The sequence below is a fragment of the Schistocerca nitens genome, chromosome 10, assembly GCF_023898315.1.
Source record: "Schistocerca nitens isolate TAMUIC-IGC-003100 chromosome 10, iqSchNite1.1, whole genome shotgun sequence".
NCBI classification, from domain to species: Eukaryota; Metazoa; Arthropoda; class Insecta; order Orthoptera; family Acrididae; genus Schistocerca; species Schistocerca nitens.
This window is the reverse complement of record NC_064623.1, coordinates 208,345,033-208,368,506: the sequence shown is the minus strand read 5'-3', so window position 1 is coordinate 208,368,506 and position 23,474 is coordinate 208,345,033. Positions and strand designations below refer to the sequence as shown.

The 23,474-nt window shown below is 44.2% G+C and overlaps 1 protein-coding gene across 1 annotated transcript in view; it reads left to right on the top strand.

The window, feature by feature from the left end:
- Positions 1–23,474, top strand: part of LOC126210005 (mucin-19-like) — a 282,532-nt gene that overhangs the window by 235,450 nt on the left and 23,608 nt on the right. The window contains exon 14 of the mRNA XM_049939112.1: positions 21,740–21,940. Within this exon, the coding sequence (XP_049795069.1) occupies positions 21,740–21,940 (201 nt within the window). The remainder of the gene's footprint in view (positions 1–21,739; positions 21,941–23,474) is intronic.

The window sequence follows — 23,474 nt, the reverse complement described above, 5'->3', positions numbered from 1 at the left end:
TCGTAGAGGGTGAAGAAGAGATGAATACACTAAGCAGATTCAGAAGGATGTAGGTTGCAGTAAGTACTGGGAGATGATGAAGCTTGCACAGGATAGAGTAGCATGGAGAGCTGCATCAAACCAGTCTCAGGACTGAAGACGACAACAACAACAATCAGCTTTCTTTATAGCAGAAATTTCCAATTTTTTTTTGTTTGTTCGCTGCAACGAACGAAATTTCGTGAGATTTATAACAGCTGTAATCGTCAAAACAGTCTATGTTCCTTCAGAAATGCATGCGTGTCTGAAGAAGATTGTAATGTGAGGTACAGACACTGTACAAACATACAGATTGTAATAATCAATGACATTTGAACATGGTACACTCGCAGTTCGGCTTCATTGTGACACTGTACTTTGTGACGCGCGTCTTTTGAGGGTTACTTTCGGTCCTGGCTTCTTTTTTACGCTTTGCAATAAACGCGAGCATCGGATAGCCTAGGTGGAGGAGCTCTTGGAACGAGAGGATTTTCGGCGAAGGGACTGGATGCCCGTTGCCCCGCCTTCAATCCCACAGCGAAGACGGGTTGGGTAGAAATACTGCAGCACGTCCACCTGAACCAACGACCGTCCAGCAGCTGTCAACCGCACTGGTGAAGGACTTCAAAAATGGTTCAAATGGCTCTGAACACTATGGGACTTAACATCTGTGGTCATCAGTCCCCTAGACTTAGAACTACTTAAACCTAACTAACCTAAGGACATTACACACATCCATGTCCGAGGCACGATTCGAACGTGCGACCGTAGCAGCAGTGCGGTTCCCGACTGAAGCGCCTAGAACCGCGCGGCCACAGCGGCCGGCTCCTCAGTACAGGTAGAGTGTTCGAAATGCCTACAAAGTCGGTTTAAAGGAAGATATCGAAGTCATTTACAGGCGTACTGCTAGATTTGTTACCTATATGTACGATCAACTTGCGAGTATTACGGAGATGCTTTATGGATTGAGATGGAACTTCCTCAAAGGAAGACTACACTCATTTCGCGAAACATTGTTCAGAAAATTTAGAGAAGCGGCGATTGCGGCTGACTCTGCAGAACGATTGTACTGCCGCCGACGTACATTTCGCGAGGGACTGCGGAAACAAGATACGAGAAAATCAGGTCTCGTAAGGAGAGATGTAGACAGTCGTTTTTCTCCCACTCCATTTGCGAGTGCAATAGGAAAGGAAATGACTGGCAGTGGTTCTAGGTGACCTCTGCCACGCACCACATGATGGCTTGCTGAGTCTGTATGTAAATGTAAATGTAAATGCAGACGTAGAAGACTTTACGTGCTGGCCGCCGACGTCTCTTGACCGCGCCCCGTGTTACTTCTTCTTGTGGAGGAAGAGGGGAGAGAGAGAGAGAGAGAGAGAGAGAGAGAGAGAGAGAGAGTGAGTGAGAGAGAGAGAGGTGGGGGGGGGGGAGTGTTTACGTTCCACCTCTAGCAGCATCTCTGGCCGACCTGCGAAGCCGATCACAGTTACGGTGAACTGAGTAAGGCCAGACACGATTCCGGTTACAGCTTCGATATTTTTCTGTGCAACAGGAGGCAGACGTAATGAATATCTATAACCTGTGTGTGCAAACTCTAAAATTTCTTGTTTCCGTATTTTTAGGGGAGGCCGGGACACTCTTACGTGGATATCTTCTCTGAATTTAAATCTTGTTGATTAGATTTATCCTGTTCAAAAGTGTGTAGTCTTTCAACATGGTTGTTAAAGCATAGCTTGGTAGCCGGCCGGAATGGTCGGGCGGTTCTAGGCGCTACAGTCTGGAACCGCGCGACCGTACGGTCGCAGGTTCGAATCCTGCCTCGGGCATGGATGTGTGTGATGTCCTTAGGTTAGTTAGGTTTAAGTAGTTCTAGGGGACTGATGACCTCAGATGTTAAGTCCCATAGTGCTCAGACCCATAAGTTGGTATACACGATGTTTCCGTAAGAGCGTGCATAAAATTAACGGGACATATAGAATTCTCCACTGAACAATTTGTAGAAGGGAACCGGCATTGGAGAAGCCAGCTCAAGGAGTTAATAGGAGTACAATCACATTACTGTGTACTTTTTTCATTTACATCAATTACAGCTAACTGTAAGCACCATCGGTAACACACTGAACTTACCATTTGTACTGTATCTTACAAAACGTGCCGAAACTGACGGCGATCAACTTCAGTGCAAGCATGACATCGGCGAGCGGGATCCCGAGGCACCATTACAAATATCCCTGGTGTGTTTCGAATCACATCACAGGCTGCTACAATTATGGCAACTAATTCCATCTCAGTATCCACTGGGGTCTCATACACAAGTGACTTTAGATATCCCTGTCGGAAATAATCAAGGGGATTCGAGTCAGGCTATGGAATAGGGCCTCCCCCTCCAGTCCAGCGACCAGGAAATGCAGCAGTGAGATGGTTGCCGACATTCACAGCACGTTCTGTCATGGGACAATGTAAATACGGTACGGCGGAGCCACCTTATGGACAAGTAAAGTGGACAAAACCTGCTTCATGACTTCCTAGGAATCAGGTTCACGCTCCTTCTCTCCTCGCAAGGAAGAAAGAAGGTACGTCGAAATAAACAGCACAGTGCGTATAAACTTGTACGCACGTTACTTCTAAATACGCTGTAAAAGAGTAATGACAGAGAAAGCGATAGACAAGGTTATCTCGTTCAGCTGCCTTCTCCGACCCCAGCTTCCCTACCTCAAACTGTTCAGTGGAGCATCCTTTATGTCCTGTTACATTTTTGCCCGCTCTTACGGAAGCATCCTCTATGTAAGTACTCCAGTATACAAGGTGAAAAGTATTTAAACCGACAAACTCTGGGAGGTTGTCGGGGACATCAAAACAAATATTTTTCCCTAATTTCATTTTTTCCTATGAGGAGTATTTAAACCGGTAGAGGAAGATTTCTCTGGCGGCAAATTAATTAAACCAACGAACGCTTTTCCATTTTTTATGACCAAGACACAACAAATTAACTCAACCCAATTACAATTACAGTAGATTTTCAAAAATTCCTCCATCGGCACATTTGGCTTGTGGGTTATCCTCACTACAAACATGCGAATTGTGCATGTTGATGACTCCATCACGCCCGAACGTTTCTTCATCGGTAAACAACACACAGAGGATGGAAATGTAGGATGCATTTCACACTGTTCGAGGTACCACTGCGAAAACTGTGCTCTGGCCGGATAATCAACTGGTTCCAGGTTATGGGCACGCTGTAAGTGAAATGGACGTAACATGTGCTCTCAAAGAACTGTTCTTTCATTCGTCTGATTCGTCCCCATGTTTCGTGCAATTGCACGAGTGCTGATTGAAGGATCCCGCTCCACATGTTGCAAGACAGCTTCCTCAAGTTGCAGCGTTCTTACCGTGCGACGGCTTCCCTGTCCAGGTAATCTGCTAAATGACCCGGTCTCACGCAGACGTTGGTACACAGCAGGAAAGGTCGTATGATGCTGGATACGGCGATTAGGATATTGTTGTTGATAAACTCGCTGTGCAGATCTTCCGTTGTGGTACGCACCAACCGTATCAATGAACTCACTCCAGATGTATCGCTCCATTAGTAAACAGAGACAATGCACTACTACACTGGTGGACAGCAGTTGTTTACAACTGAAGAGCGTAATACGCCCTCTAACAACTGAAGAGCGTAATACGGCCTCCTCCAGTTTAAATAATCCTCATAGGAAAAAATGACATTAGGGAAAAATATTTGTTTTGATGTCCCCTACAACCTCCCAGAGTTTGTCGGCTTAAATACTTTTCACCCTATATAAGGGAACGATCAACATGTTTCCGTTTGAGGGGCTGATGCGGCGTTGATGCAACGTATGGCGACTCCATTGCGGGTATGTAAGCACCGACACGTTGGCAGAGGATTAGTATAGCATTTGTGCGTGCGGTAAATGTGAAGTCGTGAACTATTGCGGCGTTATTAAGAAGTGGAACTACGTGCTGTTATTTCGTTCTTGGCTGCCAAAGGACAAACACCTGTAGTTCATCCGTCGGAGAATGAGGAATGTGTATGGGGCAGCATGTTTGTCGGAAAACACCGTTGTGGAACGGTGTGCAAAGTTCCATGCTGGTCGCGATTCGACAGAAGACACCCCTATACCGCAAATGTCGTAATGCAGAAGTTACGCCAAGTCTAGTTGGAGAGACTCGAGCACCCACCCTGTAGCCCTCATCTCTCCCTATGCCATTATGTCGCCTTCGGTCCCTTAAAAAAAGGCTTTGAAGGGTCGGCGATTCCCATCGGACGAGGCTGTGCAGCCGGCAGTTAGGGTACGTTTAGCTAGGTGCGGAAATTTATCGCAGCCTCCTGCGGAATACGGTTCCGCCTTTCTCTTTCAGATGCGGGCCGCAAGACGAGCTGCGTGAGGCGCTTCCCTAGACACCGGACGGTGCGCGTCAGAATGTAAAAAAAAAAAAAAAAAAAAAAAAAAAGTACTGTTTTTTATAAATTGACAAGTGTTCGTTACAGAGTGATACAAGAGCTACCTTCTGACACCGGATTTTAGTTCAATGAAAATTTTGTACTATTAAACTGGTGAAATTTGCGCTACTCGATATTTATCGAGCCATGTCTCCTAAACTTAACTCTGCGTCGTATATCAACAAAATTTCACAGTTGGCTTCAGTATTACATGTCGGTAACGTGTGCAAACTTCCTGACCAATGAATTCAGTAAAAGTAATAATGTAGTAAGTGACAAACGTTCTCTGTACACTTTTTGTGGGGAGTCAAAGCGAGAAAAAGTTTCAAAAAGGTTTCAATGTATTTTTACAATTAGTTGCAAGCCGGTGTGTGCGGCAGTTCCCATAGAGTGCGAGTTGGAGTGCGCTGCGGGGAACGTTTTGCCACTACAGGCGCCGTGCAGCTAGGCTCCACAGTAGTAGCAGAGGCAAAACACGCGGCGCAGTGATCGACCTGAAAACCTGTTCATTTTGGCCCTCCGCAAGTACGTGGAAGTTAGGGAAGAGGAGGAAGGCTGTTTATTATAGGGAAGAGTAGTCAGAAAGCGCAAAGCGGTCACACAAATAGTGAATAAGAGCGAGCATAAAACATTTAGGTAACAAAAGATTTGCCCGACGATGTGGAGGAATGCCAATTCCCACTGCCTCGAAAGGCAGACGTATCGGAAATTAGTGGACTGCCTAAGTTCAACCTGATGTCCTTGGTAGGTGTCGGCGGTTACGCCAAAGCTGAGGGATTCATTGTGAGGAGTGGATCCACTGATTACTTCAACGGGCCCAATTTTAATCGTCGTTCCCAGTACTGCCCACAATAACATAAAGAGCCAACTCATCATAACTGTGGTTAAAGGCGCAGCAGGAATGTATTTACAAATTTGTTCCGTTGGACATAATCAAACATATTTCTTCTTACAAGTTTCATTAATTTTCCTTCCGATTTCTGCCCAGATTCACATCTTTTGCATGTAATTTTTCAACTCGGCGTCAGCCATGTTCCACAAAATACACTGTTTGGGTAGCAGTTCGATAAGATCCTCTGAGACAGAGAAGCGGTCAGCCGACGTTTCTGGTGAGCGTTTCAGTAATTAGATCGGAAGAATTACCTATTCTATTGTTGGCCATGTGCGCCATACAAATATTGCAGCTGCCGCCTAGTAGTTTGCTGCTGCTGACAAGGGAAACTCCCCATCCCAACCCTCAGATTTACTGCTAAGATGGGCCAGAGAATATCCCGTCAAAAACTGAAGACACATTAAGCATGTAAATAGGAAGAAAGTGTACTGTACTGTGAAAAAAAGGAAAATGAAAACAGCGAATGGTCATTGAAATGTTTGTTCTCTGTCTGTAGTTGCCACACTACGCATTGGTTATAAAATATTAGTCATATGGTACGTTAATGTCGCGAGTAAGTGTGGTGAACAGTGAGAGCAGGCGAGATTCCAGATAGACGTCTCGCAGAAATGAAAACAACGAATAAACGCGTGTGAACTACGTTACAGCAAAGGAATTAAAGAGTCAAAACTTCCAAAACGAACGTGTCTAAAAGAAACGTTTAAAAACATACGTTTTAAAAGAGCACAGAGAAACTGTGTGATTGTGAAACTGTTACGTTCATTTGTTGCACATTAGGTGACAAACTATTATGCTTTCATCATTTCCTTGGGAGTCATCATATTCACATTCATACGAACACCTAAATTGGGCATACAAATTAGGTCCGTCGATAAGAGATTGGTATCATATGACACACGTACTGTGACTACTGCCGTGTATGACACACCAGATGTGTTTTCCGGTGGAGGATTCGGTTGACTTGTCGGCTTGTTACCATTCCTTTCGGCTGTTAATAGAGTACCTGTACAGAATCAACGGTCATTATAGGTCCATTCCTTAAACCTCGCTGTTGCAAATGGACGTTACACCACGACACAGACACAAATTTTAATACAGCGAACAACGAAAAAAGAAAAAACAATATTGGCACGAGGCAGATTTGAACAAGGATCGTCGGCTTGGCAGTCCAACACGGTGACCACTTAACCACGACGCAGTTGCTATTTCGATCTGCCCTATATTGCAGTCCTCGTCCCTGGACAGTTCTATTTTGCTTTTTTTTTTTTCATAGTTCAGTACATCTTTTTCCTGTTTTCATGCTTGATCTGCGTTAGATTTTTGACGGACTGTCCACAGAGCTCTTTTACCACTAAATCTGAGGGGGTTGGGGTGCGATAGCAAGTCCGCTTGTCAGTTCGACTTGCCCCACTCCTCCAACCAAAGGCTAAGCTCGATTATTTATACCCTTATAGCTACGCTTCTGACGTAATCCTACTAGAGGGGGGACGAGTAAGTTTGCTTCCTATTACTCGACCTGTCAGCTTTTCCCAGTTGGCTCTGCTCACGAGCGCATGTTGCTAGGCCCTGTTAAATTTGCAACGTGTGTGTTTCACGGTGGCACGCAAGTGCCGGACTTACGAAATATTACTTCGCTCTTACTCAAACTGTGTTAGTTGTTTCACGTGGTCGACCGCTGACCAGTGTTGCAAATCCCCGTCTGCCGGGAGTGTTTCTGTCGTAATGTCAGCAATACTGTCCAGTGGCTAGTACACCAGCCTCTCTACTGCCTGCCCGCAGTGGGAATAAAACTTTGAAAATACCCAGTTCGCGCGTCGAACTTTTCTGGGGCACAGCAAAGCACTCGTAAGTGGTTAACTGCCGCAGACACTCCTGTAACTTTATTTCAAGAAGACGACTCTTAGTAGTTGGCTGCTTGACCAGAGCAACCGTCTGTAACAGAGGTCGCGAAACTGTGTCCCATGAGCCACATACACCCCGAGTTATTAAGGCCTGTGGTACTCAGCCCCATTTTATAACAACACTAGCTGGCAAACCCGGCATTGCCCGGATGTGCATTTTGCCAATTTTCTATTGTACGCGAAAACAAAAAATAAACTATGGTTGTAGTGAAGCATCGAAAAAATATCTTTTCCATTTATTCATGCCGGCCCCTTGTGGCCGAGCGGCTCTAGGCGCTTCAGTCTGGAACCGCGCGACCGCTACGGTCGCAGGTTCGAATCCTGCATCGGGCATGGATGTGTGTGATGTCGTTAGGTTAGTTAGGTTTAAGTAGTTCTAAGTTCTAGGAGACTGATGACCTCCGATGGTAAGTTCAATAGTGCTTAGAGTCATTTGAACCATTTGTACTCATGAAAAACACCTTCGAAATTACGAAACAGTCGTACAAAGCAATGTGCAAATGTGTAAGTACAGGATCCAAATTAAAAAATATATCAGTCAGTTTCTGTACGCTGGGCGCAGCTGCTTCGCGTGTGTGTATCAATTTTGGTTGAAATCACTCCAGCGGTTGAGGAGGAGATGTGAAACACACACACTCTATATATATATATATATATATATATATATATATATATATATATATATATATTAATAATAAGCTAACAGCCGAATTTAAAAACATCACCTAACAATAAGAGCTTCTTAAGAGTGTAGTTTTCCTGCTCAGTAACGAAAAAAAATACCTACAGAGACAATAATATATTAAGATGTATACAGTTTTAATCGAGTTTGATACATTCGGATGTGAACTAAATAAAGTTGTTTCCTTCAGGGACATAGGGCTAAGTAGCGTGGTCACTGAGGTGCTACAGGATGTCAGAGGGGGAATGCTTTATTGTTTGTCTTCCAGTACTGAAAACTTACGGGCGTCCGCGATTCTTATCGATCAGATGCTATAATATAAATGTTGACAAAAAAGTAACACGAGTTCATGAATGTGCATGATATAGACGGTCTTCTTCAAATGTGGTACGCACTTGCAGCAAAACACATTAAATTAATTAAGGCTGTTGCAATACCATACAGTGAGTAGAACAAAATTGGCCTTTAAAACCTTTATCACACTTCTGTGTCGTGTCTCATATTCAGAGGTGCATCAAAATATAAGTGCAAATACTGTCAATAATCAAAATAATCCTCAAACATAGTAAAATTAACAATAGATCACCACGCAAGTACAGTGTCGCAATCGTTAAATCGCTGAGGCTGGCACCAATCTGAAACAGATCATAGTCAACACGAAGTGCTCCGAATGATGCCGACTTTTAACGATTACTTCTTGGGGGACAGACAACTTTTCCCTCCCTTACTACACCTACGTACTGTAGGCAATACTGACCCTGCGACGTACCTTAGAAGACAGCTTAAGGAAATGCAAATCTCAGTTTATAGCAGTTGTAGATTCAGAGAAAGCTTTTGACAAAGTTGACTGGAATACTATCTGTGAAATTCTGAAGGTAGCACGGGTAAAATACAGGTAGCGAAAGGCTATTTACGAATTCTACAGAAACCAATTGGCAAACGTAAGAGTCGAGGGGCACGAATGGGAGGCATTGGTTGACAAGGGAGTGAGACAAGGTTGTAGCCTATAACCGATGTTATTCAATCTGTGCAATGAACAAAGAGGAAAGGAAACCAAACAAAAATTTGGAATAGGAATTAAAGTTCAGGGAGAAGAAATGAAAACATTGAGGTTTGCCGATGACATTGGAATTATATCAGACAGCAAAAGGACTAGGAAGGGCAGCTGAACGGAATGGACAGCGGCTTGAAAGTAGGATATAAGGTGGACATCAACAAAAGCAAAACGAGGATAATGGAATGTAGTCGAATTCATGAGGTGATGGTAAAGGAATCAGATTCGGAAACGACACACTTGAAATGGTATGTGACTTTTGCTATGCGGGCAGAAAAATAGCTCATGATGACAGAGGATATAACATATAGACTAGAAAGGGCAACAAAAACATTTCTGCAGGAGATAAGTTTACTAACATCGAATATAAATTTATGTGTTATGACCCGCCAATGCTAATGTGCTGCTTCCCGGACTCGGGTAGACGCGCCGGCCCTGGATCGAATCCGCCCAGCAGATTAACGACGATGGTCGGCGTGCCGGCCAGCCTGGATGTAGCATTTAGACGGTTTTCCACAGCGCACTAGGTGAATATCGCGCTGGTCCCCACGTCCCGCCTCAGTTACACGACTCGCAGACATCTGAAAAACGCAGACAGCTGGGGTACACTAACTCTGTCCCAGGGGGGTACCGGGTGGCGGCAGGAAGGGCTTCCGGCCACCCTTTAACACTAACATTGCCAAATCTGTACCTAACTACGCCGACACTGCGCAACCGGATAAAGGCGCCGGTGAAAGAAAGAAAGATAGATTTATGTGTTAGGAAGTCTTTTCTGAAGGTATTTGTTTGGAGTGAAGCCATGTACGTAAGTGAAATACGGACGAAAAATAGTCCAGGCAAAAAGAGAACAGAAGCTTTCGAAATGTGTGGCTGCAAAAGTATTTTGAATATTATATGGGTCGATCATGTAACTAATGAGGAGATACTGAATAGAATTGTGGAGACAAGTAATTTGTGGCACAGCTTGACAAAAAGAAGGGATCGGGTGATAGTACACATTCTAAGACGTCAAGGCATCACCAGTTTAGTACTAGAGGGAAGCACGGGGAGGGGGCGAGGGTAAAAATCTTAGAGGGAGCCCAAAAGATGAATACAGTAGGCAGATTCAGAGGGGTGTAGGTTCCAGTAGTAATGCAGAGATTAAGAGTCTAGCACAGGACAGAGTAGCACGGGGAGTTGCATCAAACCTGTCTTCGCACTGAAGACAACTACTACTACTTCTACTACTACTACTACTACTACTACTACAGCTACTCTATTAGGAGCTCACAACATAGTAATTTTTGTTAGCTAGCAATTAATGAGAAGTTCCGGACATATGCGGCCTGAGGTGCCATCCCACAATGTAAACATCACTTCTTGAACAAAAAGTTTTGACGTCCACTGCTGTAGAACATTACTCGAAATATCTCGTGGCCTTCAACGACCTGCAGTGCCATCCTATGTTGCCACTTGCCTCTTGTTTCTACAGTTAAGTGTGCAAAGAAACGAAGGATTTTTTGCAAGTCGAGGTCTTATGTGGTGTGCGAAGTCCAACTGCCTTAACCACTCTCAGTGCAAAATAGACTTTTGTTCCATCGAGTTACGAAATCCACACCATGAAACAGAAAATATTTGGCAGAAGTAAATCCGTGATTGTGTTGTATAGTGTAGAAAGCGCCCCTTATACTCTTAGAGTACTAACGCTGTCTCCTAGCCAACATCAGAATACTTTCAGTAGTCACTTGAAATCAACTGGGCGACCCTGCAAACTGACATTGGCAAAGGGCGTACAGTTTTACACAGAAACAGATCCCGAATTTTTGTCTTATACGACGAAGAAAATTGACAGAGGAGAAAGGAACAGAAATCATAGAAAAATTCTAGTTCCACTCTACGATCATTTTTCTGACTCCTGCCCACTCACCCATGGATTTGGTGTTTCGGTCATCAGCCCTGAGGCCGGCTCTGTACAGCTCTTCATACTAGGTGTTCGCCAACCGTCTTCTCCGTAGCTGCTGCGTCATCGACGGTCTGCTTGTCATAGTCATATCTTGACTTGCCCCTGTGATTCCGTCCCTCGAACATCCTTTCAATTACAGTTGTCATTCAGATTCGCGTCGTAATATGTGACCGAAATATTCTGTATCTTGGATTCACGATGTTCTTCGTTGGACACTGTTTTCTCGCTAACTCACTGCATGACATTTCCATCTCTTACAGCCCGTCTGTATCCAGTTGTTTACAGTGATCATGTTGCTGCATTTTGTGGTGTTCAGTCCGAAGACTAGTTCATCCACGCTAGCCTGTCGCGTCAAGGCTACATCATTTCTGCGTAACTATTTCAGCCTATATCAGTTTGATTCGAGTTACTGTATTCTAGCCTAAGTCCTTGTTGTATAGACCATATGTCTACATGTGCTGCCACCTACTGCCAGGTGCTCCATATCAGCAACCTCAGTAGTCATTAGACATCGTGAGAGAGCAGAATGGGGCGCTCCACAGAATTCACGGACTTCGAACGACGTCAGGTGACTGGGTGTCACTTGGGTCATACGCGAGATGTCCACACTTCTGAACATACCTAGGTCTACTGTTTCCGATGTGATAGTGGAGTGGAAACGTGAAGGGACACGTACAGCACAAAAGCGTACAGGCCGACCTCGTGTGTTATCTAACAGAGACCGCAGACAGTTGAAGAGGGTCGCAATGTGTAATAGGCAGGCATCTATCCAGACCATCACACAGGAATTCCGAACTGAATCGGGATCCACTGCGATACTATGACAGTTAGGCGGGAGGTGAGAAAACTTGGATTTCATGGTCGAGCGGCTGCTCATAAGCCACACATCGCTCCGGTAAATACTAAACGACACCTCGCTTGGTGTAAGGAGCGTAAACATCGGACGATTGAACGGTGTACAAACGTTGTGTAGAGTGAGGAATCACGGTACAAAATCTCGCAGTCCGATGGCAGGGTGTAGGTGTGGCGAATGTCCGGTGAACGTCATCTGCCAGCGTGTGTAGTGCCACTTTATCGCTACGTCGCAAAGGCTGCGTCCCATCGGTCGTTCACCAACTATAACACCACGTTCAAACTCGCTTAAATCTTGATAACGTGCCATTGTAGCAGTAATAACCGATGTAACAAATGCGCCAGACATTTGTCTTATATAGTCCAGGCATTCCGCATCGCAGCGCCGTGTTCTACCTGTTTACATATCTCTGTATTTTAATAGGCATGCCTATAGCAGTTTCTTTTTCACGCTTCAGTGTAAAAGTATGTGTGTGTGTGTGTGTGTGTGTGTGTGTGTGTGTGTGTGTGTGTGTTCGCCTAAGATACTTCAGATTACATGACGTCATCAACACCTGATATGTGTGTAAAACTGCCACATCGTGTATGAAGTTTTAATACGTTTGTTCTTTCCCTCCTAAGACACCCCTGCAGTGGAACCAACATAAGGAAGTCGCAGACACCTGACAGCGTTTTTGACAGCTTTCATCTGCGAAGCCCAAACGGATGTAGGCGAAAACGATGGCTCAAATGGCTCTTAGCACTATGGGACTTAACTTCTGAGGTCATTAGTCCCCTAGAACTTAGAACATATAAACCTAACTAACCTAAGGACATCACACACATCCAAGCCCGAGGCAGGATTCGAACCTGCGACCGTAGCGGTCGCGCGGTTCCAGACTGTAGCGCCTAGAACCGCTCGGCCACCTCGGCCGGCGCGAAAACGATAGCTGTCTGTAGAGCTATAAAGACGCGTTGGCACTGAGACGTTGTAGACACGCGAAGCAGCTGCGCCCACCATGCAGAGACTGTCCAGGAGTACATTTCTTCATATGAATACTGTACTTACTCATTTGTACATTATGCATATTCCTTTGTTCGACTGTTTCCTAATATGGAGCATATGGAAATTAAATTTTTTTGACGCTTCACTACAATTTATTTTTTATTTTCGCTTCTAATAAAAAAAATTGGCGAAAATTGTCCTCGGGCAATGCGGAGTTTGTCGCTTATTATTCATATAGCTGGCCGGAGTGGCCGAGCGGTTCTAGGCGCTACAGTCAGGAACCGCGTGACCGCTACGGTCGCAGGTTCGAATCCTGCCTCGGGCATGGATGTGTGTGATGTCCTTAGGTTAGTTAGGTTTAAGTAGTTCTAAGTTCTAGGGGACTCATGACCTCAGATGGTAAGTCCCATAATGCTCAGAGCCATCTGAAACATTTTATTCATATAAGTCAATCTTCTATTAGAATGCGGTTCATCAATAGCAGATCCTTTTCGCTATTAAGGAGTAGGCGCATGGATAATTTGGACTTAGAATCTTGAAATCGTAGGAAAAGTTGCCGATATTGCGAAAGGAACGAAGACTCCATACCTCGGTGTTCCAATATGGACGTTCCCGCAACACGTTAATCCCTGGTGTCAGTGTCCTCTTTCACACACTTTTGTAATGAAAGTATTTAACGATAACGCTTTTCTTGAGCACGTAAGCTTTTGAATTGCTCACTTCAAGTGATATCATTAGCTGCTCATCGCTATTACAGTTTAAATGTCTGTGTTCACCTCAGCTATGAATCGCAGTCAGAGATAACACGCTTACTGATAATCGGAATAATGTGTGACAGAAGATAACTCCGATATTAATTACAACTGTCTTGCAAGACACCAATAGCTTAATATTACATCGTGTAAGTTCTTCAACAAAGCCTAATGCCGTTAGTAGCTCTACTCAAGTCTCTCAGCGTAACTCAAATGCACTAAATTCACAACCGTCGTAATATAGTTCACTGATTTCCATTTAATTGTTCATCACTATTATAGCTGAAGATTAGATGGGTTGCTGCCGCGCGGAGTGGCAGCGCGGTTTGAGGCGTCATGTCGTGAACTGCGCGGCCCCTCCCGCCGGAGGTTCGAGTCCTCCCACGGGTATGGGTGTGTGTGTTGTTCTTAGCATAAGTTAGTTTAAGTAGTGTGTAGGAACCGATGACCTAAACAGTTTGGTCCTTTGCAATTCACACAGATTTGAACATTTAAATGGGTTGGTCATGTAACTCATGAGGAGTTGCTGAGTAGACTTGGGGAGGTAAGAAATTTGTGCCATAAACTGCCTAGAAGAAGGGATCGGTTGACAGGACGCAATGTGAGACATAAACGGATCACCAGTTTAGTAGTGGAGGGAAGTGGGAGGGGTGGAGGTAAAAATCGTTGAAGGAGACGAGAATACAGTAAGGATATTCAGGACGATGTAGGTTGCAGCAGTTATCCGGACATAAAGTGGCTTGCACAGGACAGAGTAGCATGGAGAGCTGCATCAAACCAGTCTTCGGACTGAAGGCGGCGACAACAACAAAAACAACAAGACTATGATGCTGGTTAAACAACCATTAACAGTTCGTAGAGCTTCCTTAAAGTTCCCTATACTCTGATTAATGTAAATCCTCGCAGTATGAACTGACCAAGATATTGCTACACTTCCGATCCTATACAATGCGTAAGAACATTTGCTGTCGTTTAAATTTCTATTTACTTCTTCTGAGCTATAAGAACTTCCGTTTAAAATTGCTTGGCTAATATTGCTTGGCCAATCTTCCTTCAACTCGAAATTCTCAGACTTAACAATTGTCCTGTTAAGTGATTCTCACAACGTCACAACTGAGATATCTTAATGTGTCTTCTGGGCACTTATTACGCACAATCACCTACATACATGTATCTGATGTATCGTAACTTTTTAATGTTCGCAACCACATACATCAGTGAATACAATTCATCATTTCATTCACTAGCAAGAAATTTTTAATAATTAAATTCAGTCTCGACCAAGTCTTCCAGGTCGATTGCCACTCGCTGGACGCCGGTTGAACTTCAGTAGCGCTCGGTACACCCGTTGCCGCATCGTCAGAGCAACACTGGAACACCTTGCAGACCTCGATCGTGCGTCATGAAACAAATACGAAATAAAACATTTTTAGTAAATCAGTTCATATTAAATGTATAACACAAAAATTACGACACCATTCCTACTTCCTTGAGTCGCTCAGCAGAACCTGTTGGTGTTTCCACGATTAATCGGAAACACTACAATTCTAATTCATTTCGTCGTTTCAGTATTTCGTTCCATCAACAGCTTCGTGCCAGTAACTTTCAAAAGCGGTTACAGATTTTCAAATGATGTCTGCATAAAATGGAATGTGGTGTGGCGTTTCTGTGCGAGATTTTATTTACATGTGAAGCATTGTTTACGAACCACGATCAAATTGGTCTTCTGAGTATCCACTACTGCTCAGTTGTAAAGCCACGATAGCTGAGAGCAGTGCATAAACAATGGCGTTGGCCTGTCAACGTGACACTCACGTTCTTATAGAACTGCATCGTTGGTCACTTTTTCGTTATGAGACACTAAATAATCAGAAGTATGTACAGTCCTAAGAGGTACAGTACATTAGTTCCGCTGGTTTCTGTGACCGAGCGGTTCCAAGCGCTTCAGTCCGGAACCGCGCTGCTGCTACGGTCGCAGGTTCGAATCCTGTCTCGAGCATGGATGTGTGTGATGTCCTTAGGTTAGTTAGGTTTAAGTAGTTCTAGGAGACTGATGACCTCAGATGTTAAGTCCCATAGTGCTCAGAGCCACTTGAACGATTTGAACCTCAGTTCCTGAAAGGCATCCCACTGGAAATAAGATTATTCATTTTTTTGAATCAGCAGTCAGATAGTGCTAGCCCTCATTTTCTGTCTGAAGATGACTTGTGCGTGTAGTCGAAACGGGTCATTAATAAAGTATTACTGCGATCTTGCCTGTTGTTTTAACCCAGTCCAGATCGAAGACTGGTAATCATACAATTAAGGTTTTCACGGCCGGTGTATCAGCTGGCGATAATTCCATGGACCACGGCCATACAACCCGGAAGAATCCTCGGCAGCTGAAGACTGCTAAGCGATGTCCACACGAATCATTTTGTTCATGCCGAGTTGGGTTTCCGAAGGGTCAGGCCAGGTAGAGTTATACTCTCAAGTAGAGAAATGTACAGTCGTTTCTTTGCCGTAGCTGCTATTCGCAAGACCGGAGTGGTCTTGAGGAAACTTCTTCTGGACAATGACGCAGTGCGCGTGGTACCAACATGATGGCCATTCGACACAGATACCTGTTGACTTCCTTAACAGAACATTTGGACATTCTTGCATCGGCAGTTTAGGAAATACATAACGGCGTGCTCCCTCTCCAGATTTATTACCTGTGAACTCGTGTCTGTGGAGAAAATTAAAACAAGAGGTCTACAAGAAAGCAACGACAACTCGTCGAGACACGAAAGCCCCTGTAAAACGGGAGGTCTACATGAAAGTCAGTGGGGATTCGTTTTATAATAAGGGGTGTTCAAAAAGTCTCTCCGCAGTGCCGTATGATCGTTAGCCGCGCGTGCCGTATGCCGCAGTGAATGAGTACACCGAAATGAAACTCAGTGAAATACAAGTTATTAATTTATTGAATATTCATTTTTACTTACAAATTTGCACATCAAACGTGGAAAGTGTCTCCCCTGTTGTTGAATACACAATTCAATTCGACTAATCATGTTTCCAAACACAAGCTGTAACATTTCTTCTGTAACAGAATCAGTGAAAGTGGATATTGCAGTTTTCAATTCATCGATGGATTTTGGACGGTTTTTATAGACAGCTGCTTTCGCTGCACCCCAGAAGAAAAAGTCGGGTGGTGGTAGGTCAGGCGATCGTGGAGGCCAAAGTCCCTGTGAAATTACGCGATCACCAAAAACGTCAGCAAGCAGTGACATTGAAACGCGAGCTGTATGCGCGGTTACACCATCTTGTTGAAAATAACCGTTTAGTATTTCACTTAACACAAGTTCTCCTATGAATGGGTATAGAATATCACTGCGGTATAGTTGTGCGTTAATTGTTTCGTTGAAAAACCCAGGCAGGCGAACAATGATACGGAACGCGTGGCTAACAATCATACGGCACAGCGGAGAGACTTCTTGAACACCCTGTATATATCAATGCTCAGGATTAGAATTTTTAGCATTTGATATCATACTATTAATAGTAAGCACATGAACAGTACCTGAGTTACGTCTTTACTTGTTTCTGCTGCAGCTAGACTTAAGTTTGTCGAGTCTCTTTTCCTGGCAGTGGGGTAGTGTTGTACAGCAATGTTATTTTTTTAATCGTGTTGCTCGCATAGTATTTCGTTGAATTCCTCTTCAGAGACACTTTCCAATGATATAGGAGAGATTATATTGTCAATATCGCGCTCTTTTTCATCTTCACTTCCAGAGACTGGGCTAACTGTCTGTTCCATCCAAAAGTTTATTGTTGGGCCCATCTCAATTTGGGCCAACCAGACCTTAGTCTTCCTCTCGGACTACATCTGTTTCGTCAGTCTTTATGCTCACTTGCTCTTTCCACCTGTTTCGACATTTCTCTATTGTATTTTTACCCTTTCGACATTCAGTTGTTCTGTAATGTATTCATTCTTAATACGGTCTTGACGGGTGCAGTTCCTACTGTTTTTAGAAATCTCTTTTCAGCTGCTCTTTATTGTTCTCATCTCTCAGAATCAAGAACAACTGCAATTCAGCAAGCGGTCATTTTGTTATATTTGACGTTGTAAAGGAATCACAATGTGACATACATAAGTTGCATCTACTGGACAAAGAATGTGGAAAATCTCAATTAATGAAATGAAGATGATAGTTCTTCAACAAGTTGTGCTAATCACACAAAAATTATCAGTAAGAGAATAAGTGAACAAGTTACAGTGTATGTAAGGCGCTATTAATAAAACCTTAAACAACAGAGTTTGAAAGGAAACAAAAATAAAAAGTGCATCGTTTCATTTAAAAACAAGAGCAAAGTCGTTACCATAAGTCGGCGTCTACCTTGTCCAGAAAGTTCGCCGGATCTCTTCCTAACTGAGAACTTTTGTAGCACTATAAACAGGGCCCTCCATCCGGCTCCGGGCGTGGACTATCCAGCGCTCCAGCTGGACAGTATTAGACACGATATCCCTCAGGAGGAAATCCAGCAACTCTGTAAATCAACATTAAGCGGAATCACTTGCTTGCAAGGGGCCGGAGATGGGCTAACGCTTTATTGAACTGCTTAATTTGTGACACACTTCCTCTTGAATAAATCGTCTAATTTTTCTAAAATTTTAGTCGTTTGTTTGTCTGCATGTGTACCTCACACCTACCGATTTCCGTCCCATTCGGATAATTCCTTCGTTGTTTTTGTTGGAATGTCTTTTCTCGTAATGGATACATTTGGAGTGACTTAAGGTGCGACGTGAAGTCACGGTGGAGACGACTTGTGCCAATGTTGAATATGTCACTAGAATTAACTGGTGACTTGCTGCGAGTTGCGTTGTTGATGACAGACCCATGTGACACCATACTTTGAGTGAAGACTTTACTTTTTGACGTTCGGATTACGGGATACGTCCGAAACGCGTCCGTGTAATGAATAAATTTTGAACAAGTGACCAGTTAATTATACAGAGTGAAAAGTATTTAAACCGACAAACTCTGGGAGGTTGTAGGGGACATCAAAACGGTTATTTTTCCCTAATGTCATTTTTTCCTATGAGGATTATTTAAACCAGTGGAGGCCGTATTACGCTCTTCAGTTGTAGGCAACTGCTGTCCACCAATGTAGTAGTGCATTGTCTCTGTTTACTAATGGAGCGATACACCTGGAGTGAGTACACTGACATGCTTGGTGCGTACTACGTAGCGCGCCACAACGGACGAGCTGCACAGCGGGTTTATCAACAACAATATCCTCATCGTCGTATCTCTCATCATACGACCTTTGCTGCTGTGTACCAACGTCTGCGTGAGACCGGGTCATTTAGCAGATTACCTGGACAGGGACGCCGTCCCGCGGTAAGAACGGTGCTATTTGAGGAAGCTGTCTTGCAGCATGTGGTGCGGGATCCTTCAATCAGCACTCCTGCAATTGCACGTAACATGGGGACGAATCAGACGAATGTAAGAACACTCCTTCTAGAGCAATTGTTACGTCCATTTCACTTACACCGTGTCCACAACCTGGAACCAGTTGATTATCCACCCAGACCACAGTTTTCGCAGTGGTACCTGGAACAGTGTAAAATGCATCCTACATTTCCATCCTCTGTGTTGTTTATCGATGAAGCAACGTTCAGGCCTGATGGAGTCTTCAACATGCACAGTTCGCTTGTTTGGAGTGAGGATAACCCACATGCTACAGTTACTAGCGCCCATCAAGTGCGGTTCTTCGTTAATGTGTGGGTCGGTGTTGTGAACTGTTTAATTGGGCCGCATCTGCTACCTAGGCCATTAAATGGCAGGTACTATTACAATTTTCTCCCCAGAGCATTGCCAGAATTCCTGGAAGACGTCCCTCTCCCTACAAGACAACATATGTGGTTCCTACATAACGGGTCGCCGGCACATTTCAGTCGTCGTGTGTGTCGATTCCTGGACCGACGGTTCCCAGAAACGTGGATTGGCAGAGGTGGTCCTGTACCATGGCCTGCTCGATCCCCAGATATGTCCCCTCTGGACTTTTTTGTGTGGGGAGAGATGCGCAACCCTGTTTACGCAACTCCTGTCGCATCAGAAGAGGATCTGGTTGCCCGAATAGTAGCAGCAGCAGGAACAATTCAGGATACTCCTGAGGTTTTTGCCCGTGTCAGACAGAACATGCGACAGTGTAACCTTTGTTTACGTGTCAATGGAGGCATTTTTGAAAATCTACTGTAATTGAAATTGGGTTGCGTTAATGTGTTGTCTGTTGGTCATAAGAAATGGAAAAGTGTTTGTTGGTTTAATTAATTTGCCGCCAGAGAAATCTTCCTCTACCGGTTTAAATAATCCCCATAGGAAAAAATGACATTTGGGGAAAATATTTCTTTTGATATCCCCCTACAACCTCCCAGAGTTTGTCGGTTTAAATACTTTTCATCCTGTAGAGACGTGTTGATCATTTACAGAAGTCTCCTCACATATTTGGAGTCGTCGCTCTGTTTCCCTTACCCAATGTTTTACTGGGACGCTATCATATAAACGATTGAACATCTCTGGTGAAACGCAACCTTTGTAATGTGCCCTGCACGGTCGGCTCCAGTTGTCATTGTGCGATGTGAGCGGCAGTACGGGAAAGGTGCCTAATATGAGACACTTTTGTAATCCCATTTGAAACACCTAAAACTAAGTGCAATTGTATTTTTTCTGATGGTAATAATATATTGCATTATTTAATTTTATCATACAATTATCGTATTTGCAATAATAAACAATCTTTCAGAGTAGTTATTAAATCTTTACAAACTAGGCATTTCGTAGAAATGACAGTAATAATATTTTGCTTTAATTATTTTATTACAGAATACTGACATATGAATATACAATTTTTACATGTTCATTCAATTCTATTATCCTTCACTCATTTCACACTACTTAGGTTTATATTTACGACATCCGGGGCAAACAATATTGTCTTCTGTGACACCGCACTCTTCATGAGCCCAGCGACAACATTTCGCGTCATCTGGACGATTCTTCTGCTTTAAGTCTACGATTTGAAGGTTTTTCCACCCTTCTCCCCAAATAACTTTCTGGCTGCTTTCTTAGTTCAGCCTCTGATTTCTTCTGTTTAGATTCCTGCAATTGCTTCACATAAGGAGTTGAAGTTAGTAACGCAGCAGAGCACGAACGCGATGTTCGCCTTATTTGACTATCTCCAGGTGGTTCTGCGATGTGTGGGAGAGGTGTGATGTCTGCCGGGCTGACAGCTTGACCATCACCATCAGTAGTTTCATTTCCGTTTTTGGCATCTCTTTCTTGAAGAGCGTCAGCATGGCGATGAATTGAAAATTCATGTTCCCTAAAGATGTTTCTGTTGCATGTGACGAGACCTGTTTTTCTGAAGGCATTCAGCGATGCTTCCATTACTGCTGCTCGGTTGTAAGCTGCCCCAAATAACCTGGCTATTAATAACGGGGTGATAACACGACCTGGGTTACTTGCCAACCACATTTCTATCCCTTGGGCATAGTAGGTTTTCAAAGGCCTCATAAATCCGATGTCTAGTGGCTGCATTTTATGCGTTGAGTGATTTGGTAAACAGACGATATGAACATTGTTTTCACGTGCTTTATCTAACACATCGAAATTCTTTGTGTGGGAATAAATTTCCCTCAATATGCGATAGGTATCGTAATATGCGACACTGTCGCATATTTGGATCCCCATACTATCGCATATTAGGAAATTCGCCATCTTACACAAAGAATCACGCACTTGTTAACAACGTTTGTTGAAAAATGAACCTAATTGTCAATAATTATAGGTAATACCGTCACAAATAACAACAACAAAAGAGTGCAGTAATATCCGCTCACCTTTAAGCTGAAATATTGTCTTAACACCGATGTCGTAAAAACTCCAAACATAAGAAATTCTATATCAGCCTCTACGTACTGTGTCCGGCTCAACTACGGTGTCCTACTCGCTGTGTTGTCGTCTGGCACGCAATAGACGTGTTTAAGGAACTCTTCACCAGAGTGCAAACTCTGACATGAGAACAGTTGGGGTGTCTCATATTAGGGAACTATCGCATAATAGGCACCTTTCCTCTATTTGTGCTGTGTTCGTTAACGCCCCACGGCGGTCGCCGTGTTAGTACGATCCGTGACTGGGGCCAGCGGGTGACTGAGGCGTGGGCGGCGGCTGCCGGCAGGTGGCGATGATCCAGCTGAACCAGGACACGGACGTGTGCATCACGGGCGTGTACGTGAACAGCACGACGCGCTCCACGCGCCACGAGGGCTACTGCAGCATCGCCGGCATGCAGTACCGCATCTCCAGCACCAGCCACACGCAGTCCGAGGCCACGACGGTCGCCACCGAGACGACGCTCCAGGTGCACGCCTCGGACCACGTGAGTAGCCCGTCTCCCCTTTCACTACACTAAACAACACCGCAGCCAGCCGGCTATGCAGTTTTTGTGTGTGTTTCCTGCGAGTGGTACCCCCACAGCCTGTAAGTGCACTATAGGTGTCAAAAGTTTTCCATCACCCACGATAAAAGCTACACATTGTGTAAATTGATGGTGGTACAGGGGGGGGGGGGGAGAAAGGAAAGGAGAAGGAAGGGCATGGAAGGCAAGGAACTAACATCTGCTGCGTCGGTATACTACGCAGAATCAGCGGTGACTAGTGAAAATGTGTGCCGGACCTGCACTCGAACCCGGGACCTCCTGCTTCCTAGGCACTTGCGTTAACCACTGCTCCACCCGGACACACTGTTTATCGCACTATCTCAGCCCACTCCCCGGCCGTACGTCATTACTTTCCGTACGTTTAGTGCAGGTCAAGTTTTTAATAAGGATATTGAGGAGTTTTGTTATTTGGGGAGCAAAATAACTGATGATGGTCGAAGTAGGGTGGATATAAAACGTAGACTGGCAATGGCAAGGAAAGCGTTTCTGAAGAAGAGAAATTTGTTAACATAGAGTATAGATTTAAGTGTCAGGAAGTCGTTTCTGAAAGTATTTGTATGCAGTGTAGCCATGTATGGAAGTGAAACATGGACGATAAATAGTTTGGACAAGAAGAGAATAGAAGCTTTCGTAATGAGGTGCTACAGAAGAATGCTGAAGATTAGATGGGTAGATCACATAAGCAATGAGGAGATATTGAATAGACTTGGGGAGAAGAGGAGTTTGTGGCACAACTTGACCAGAAGAAGCGATCGGTTGGTAGTACATGTCCTGAGACATAGAGGGATCACCAATTTAGTATTGGAGGGCAGCGTGGAGGGTAAAAATCGTAGAGGGGGACCAAGAGATGAATACACTCAGCAGATTCAGAAGGATGTAGGCTGCAGTAGGTACTGGGAGATGAAGCAGCTTGCACAGGATAGAGTAGCATGGAGAGCTGCATCAAACCAGTCTCAGGACTGAAGACCACAACAACAACATTGAGACGTCTTATTTTTATTGTACAATGCCTGTTTAACGAGGACTTGCGGCCGTCGTAAGATCAAGATGAAGCTATTTATGTGTGGCGTAAAGGATCTTTTTGTGTTAGCAGAAGAGCCAGCACAGTGTTACGAGTGGAGGCCGAAATGCACGCGTTTTAGCTCACGCAGGCTGGCGTGAGGAGGGAAGAACTATACTAACGTGAGGTCTGGAACATGACAAGGAATTAGAATTCAGAAAGCGGACGTAATTAGTTTTATACTTAACTTTAATCCATTAATGTTGAACGTCGCTCTTGACGGTACATGATTCACAATATTATCTGTTCAGAATACATTCTTGAAGACAGTAATTATAGTAACTGAATAGGGCGCCTTGCTAGGTCGTAGCAAATGACGTGGCTGAAGGCTATGCTAAACTGTCGTCTCTGGAAATGAGAGCGTATGTAGTCAGTGAAACATCGCTAGCAAAGTCGGCTGTACTACTAGGGCGA